This window comes from Topomyia yanbarensis, chromosome 3 (genome assembly GCF_030247195.1).
Source record: "Topomyia yanbarensis strain Yona2022 chromosome 3, ASM3024719v1, whole genome shotgun sequence".
Lineage (NCBI taxonomy): Eukaryota > Metazoa > Arthropoda > Insecta > Diptera > Culicidae > Topomyia > Topomyia yanbarensis.
Window position 1 is genome coordinate 396,640,192 of NC_080672.1, and position 4,064 is coordinate 396,644,255.

The window sequence follows — 4,064 nt, forward strand, 5'->3', positions numbered from 1 at the left end:
GGTAAGGCGGCGCTTAAATATATTCGTTGGAATGTTTGCCCAAATATTATGAACATATTTGTTCGAACATGGATGTCTGTTTGCTGTGGTTGAAGTTTTTCGTTTCCTTTTAATGCAACGGTTTTACTAGTACACATGTATGCATCCCTCTCATTGCTAACAGTGCAATTACTGCCTAAAATCGCCAAGTCAGTTCCAGCTAGATAGTGAACCCCATAGAATAATGGGAAAATATGCGGTTATGGACAGATTAGGTGATGGACGGTCTTTGGTCTTTTCCGAAGCAGCGGACATAGCAAATATCTGTTAAATATGAATTATTTTGCGAAATTGAATTAACAGGAGGCTGTACCCTTTTGCTGGACAAACTATCAAGGAAACTGTTAAGTAACGCCGATACTGTCAAACAACCACATGTTAAAATTTTCGTGTTTTTTGATATCTTATATTTCTATCGAGGCTCGAATTTTTTTTTTCTTTATTTAATAATGAATCACTCGACTAATGTTAAAGTTGCTTCTAAAATCGAACGATTTCATTGTCTATTATTAACACTCTTACAATTAACTTGGAAAGGACTGATCCGTATCGAGAGCTGGACTTTTTCGGTCTGGATTCTGGCAGAAATACTGTAGAGCTGTATGTCACATTTGCATTCGCACGAAGACGACTAAGAAGTTTTCTTCGACAGGCCTGTCATTTCTTCACTCACTTTCCACAACCAACGAGCGGTTTCCTCATTTTCTGCCGCTTTACTCGGTTTCACTTCTTGGCAATCACTGCAAAACAAAGCAAAAGCTAATAATCTCATACCGGTCACATATGTATGATTAGTTTATTTTATCATGAAACTGCTGAAGCAAGACTGATAATAGCTGAAAATCGCTAAATTATCTCTAATAGCTTTTACAGTTTAAACAACTTACGCATAGTATCTGCCGGTTTTGTTGGATAAGTCTTCATCCAAAGCCGCGTATACGCTTGTTTGGGCACCTTCCTTGGGTGTTTTGAACGTAAATTGCATGAGGCTCCTTACCACGAAACTGTGAAAGACAAATGCTATTATAACAATGCGCCATGATTAAAATTGATATTCAGCCCAATAGCTGTCTAAGTTGATGTTGAATCGAAATAAGTGGGCTTAAACCAAGGCAGGACTTACTTGTCTAGTAGGAAAAACAGTGTTCCAAAATGCCGCTGTAAATCTGTATACACTGCACCCGGGTGGACCTGTCAATCAAATCACACGCTTAGAACAATATCGATTATCTATTATTTCACAACACAAAAGAAGACGACGCACTCACCGCATAGGTTGTTACTCCACTCCCTTCCAAGCGTTTGGCCAGCTCTTTCGTAAACAACAGATTGGCCAGTTTACTTTGATTGTAGGCGCCCAATTCGCTGTACGATTTCTCGCTGTTCAAATCATCCTTGTTGATTTGTCCGAACTTGTGCGCCAAACTAGACAAATTCACTATCCGACTAGGTGCGGAAGCTTTCAGGCGATCGAGCAGAAGATTTGTCAGCAGGAAATGTCCCAAATGGTTAACGCCGAATTGCATCTCGAAGCCATCTTTGGTTAGTGTTTTTGGGCAAGCCATCACTCCTGCATTGTTGATTAGGATATCTAAACGTGGTTCTTCGGCTAAAAATCTAAACTTTTTGTGAGCCTAGCATTCTCAGTGCTGGAAATGCGCAGCTGCTTACCTCTTGGCGAAATTCCGCACGGATTCCAATGAAGAAAGATCCAACTCTCGGACATGAATGTCGAGCTCTCCGGTCTCCTCCATTAACTCTTTCTTGGCTTGGGTGGCCTTCTGAAGAGACCGACACGCAATGTAGACTTTCCCGCCACGTTTCAGCAGCTCCTGTGCGGTTTCTTTTCCGATGCCCGTGTTAGCACCGGTGATTAAAATTACCTTCCCATCGCAACGTGTTGACTTGTTAAACCGACCGCCCTGTATGAACAACCTACACAATAAAGTTTTTCCATCAAAAGTAATTAGTTTTAACATCTTTTCAAAACCATACCTGATCAACAACAATGCTATAAAAGCAATCGACGAGTATACGACGACGTATGTAAAGGGAATCATTGCGAGATGAGCGTCCCGAAAATTGGAACCAACCTGCTGGAGACAGAAATAAAATACCTTCTAATGATGACGAAGCGCGCCGTGGTACTAACCCAAAGTCTAGCTTCTCCTTTGCGCTTTGATTAGAATTACATAGGGGAGAACCGTCAACAGTTAGACCGCTAGTGCAGTGAGACAGTAAAAATAATTCTTGTTTGAATAAATAAAAAGTTCTTGGTAGAATTATCAGAGTAGAGATAGGTTTTGTAGAACAAATATAGGAAATATGCGATGAAAATTTTAATAAGACAATTACAGTTACAACTGCTACAGAAAAAAAATTAAAAAAAAATGTCATTCAGAACTTGTCAACAAATTTGTTGATTCGAATGGTATTTAGAAACAACAATTTCGATTGGTCACAGTGTGGTGAAGCCGAAGAAATTCGTAAATTTCCTCTCTTTGTGCGTAATACCAATGAGAAGAAACCAAGAGGGTGAATGTTTTGACGTTTCTTTGAAAAATGAGTGAAGCTAACATAAACTGGCTTTCTGGCTCGGCTAGTTGTCAAAAATGACAACGAACGCGCTTTAAGCAACGTTCACATTGCTACGAGCCAATGTTAACTCGACCTGAAACTTTCCGAATGCAAACAAACTTCATTTTGATGTGCTTAATTGGTACTCAGTATATAAAAGCGTTCGGAGAAGAAGCGATGCAAGAGAAAGCGTGAATTCTCATATATTGTTATTAATTACTTGTTTTGATTCCAACTTTTAAACAATGTTATACAGTTCATGTGAACAGACCTTGAACATTTGAAACGTAGCTAGCGCTACTGGCATTTGGTGGCAGCTTCAGGCAACAAAAAGTTTTCACGGGGCTGGAAGAAACAGCAATCTCTTCCGCCGATAACCAAGATGATCATCAACTTCAGAGCCTTTCGAACTGAGCTTGCGACGTTCCTTTCGGATTGGAAAGCCTCTTTTCAGATTAGCTGAACAGGACAATGTTGAGTTACAGCGGAGGACATGCCACAAACGACTTCTCCAGTATCTTACGGTGATGTTAAATAAATTTCATTTATATGATTCAAGATAAAAAGACCATTCAAGGCTGTCTTGAAAGGGTAAAGTTTGGACGAAATATGATAAATCGCACACAAAGGACGCTTGTCCGGTAAAAGAAACCACATAAAATTTTACCTAACCCCACGTTGAGTTTTTAGATAATTTTTCGTAATGGGGTTTTTGCTTATAAAATGGCGGAATTTTTTGTGGAAAACAGCAATTTTTATTTCAAATAAGTAAAAAAAACCCTTAATTGAAAAATTTCCTCAAAAACTCCACGTAGGGATAAGGTATTTTTTGTATTTGTAAAAATTTTATTCATCTAACATTTAATGTCTTAATGAAATTTCCTAAAACTAGTGTGATTCAATTCGTCTTCTAAATCCAGATGCGGCGAGGTTAAAATCAAATAGTTCGGAAAACTCGTTGAATCTCCGAACCATTGCGATGACAGGACTGTTGGCAGCATATTCAGTTGGTCTCCTTTCAGGAACAAGCATAACTCTTCGACGAAGAGTACGAGATGGCGCATAGAAATGCATTTTTGCTATAGTAGGTCAGGAACATCGTATTCATCCAGCAATATTTTGGCCACAAAGACTGCATGCGATGTCATTCTCCTTTCAGCAAGGGTGTGCAAGCCTAACAAACGACATATGGGAGCAGGTTCTGCGGATCACTCCATGGCAAGAAACGCAGAGCGTACCTGACAAACCGCCTTCGATCCTGTTGATCCAAACAGCATGGTAAGGATTCCAAACGACATGGCCAAATTCTAGCATCGAACGCACTAATGAACAGTAAAGAGCTTTAAAACACAAAGAATCACAAAATTCGTTGGATATCTTAAACATGAATCCCAGCTGTCGATTGGCCTTGTCGATTGAAGCAGAGAAGTGACGATGGTAAGTTAGCT

General features: G+C 39.6%; 1 protein-coding gene across 1 annotated transcript; it reads right to left on the reverse strand.

Annotated features, from left to right (window-relative positions):
* Positions 1 to 423: 423 nt before the first annotated feature.
* LOC131689548 (retinol dehydrogenase 12-like) lies at positions 424 to 2,195 on the reverse strand. The gene is made up of 6 exons (XM_058974736.1): positions 2,035 to 2,195; positions 1,711 to 1,974; positions 1,308 to 1,656; positions 1,163 to 1,230; positions 927 to 1,043; positions 424 to 779 (listed from the first exon to the last, which is right to left on the reverse strand). The coding sequence occupies exons 1-6, from the start codon at positions 2,097 to 2,099 to the stop codon at positions 671 to 673; spliced, it is 972 nt and encodes a 323-aa protein (XP_058830719.1). The 5' UTR covers positions 2,100 to 2,195; the 3' UTR covers positions 424 to 670.
* Between the last annotated feature and the right edge of the window lie 1,869 nt (positions 2,196 to 4,064).

Bases quoted from the DNA above. Each gene is read 5' to 3' on its own strand.
- LOC131689548 (XM_058974736.1), bottom strand. From the start codon at position 2,099: ATGATTCCCTTTACATACGTCGTCGTATACTCGTCGATTGCTTTTATA. The intron at 1,231-1,307 runs GTGAGTGCGTCG...TTTGATTGACAG, and splicing joins GTGGAGTAACAACCTATGCG to GTCCACCCGGGTGCAGTGTA. The intron at 1,044-1,162 runs GTAAGTCCTGCC...TGTCTTTCACAG, and splicing joins CTGTTTTTCCTACTAGACAA to TTTCGTGGTAAGGAGCCTCA.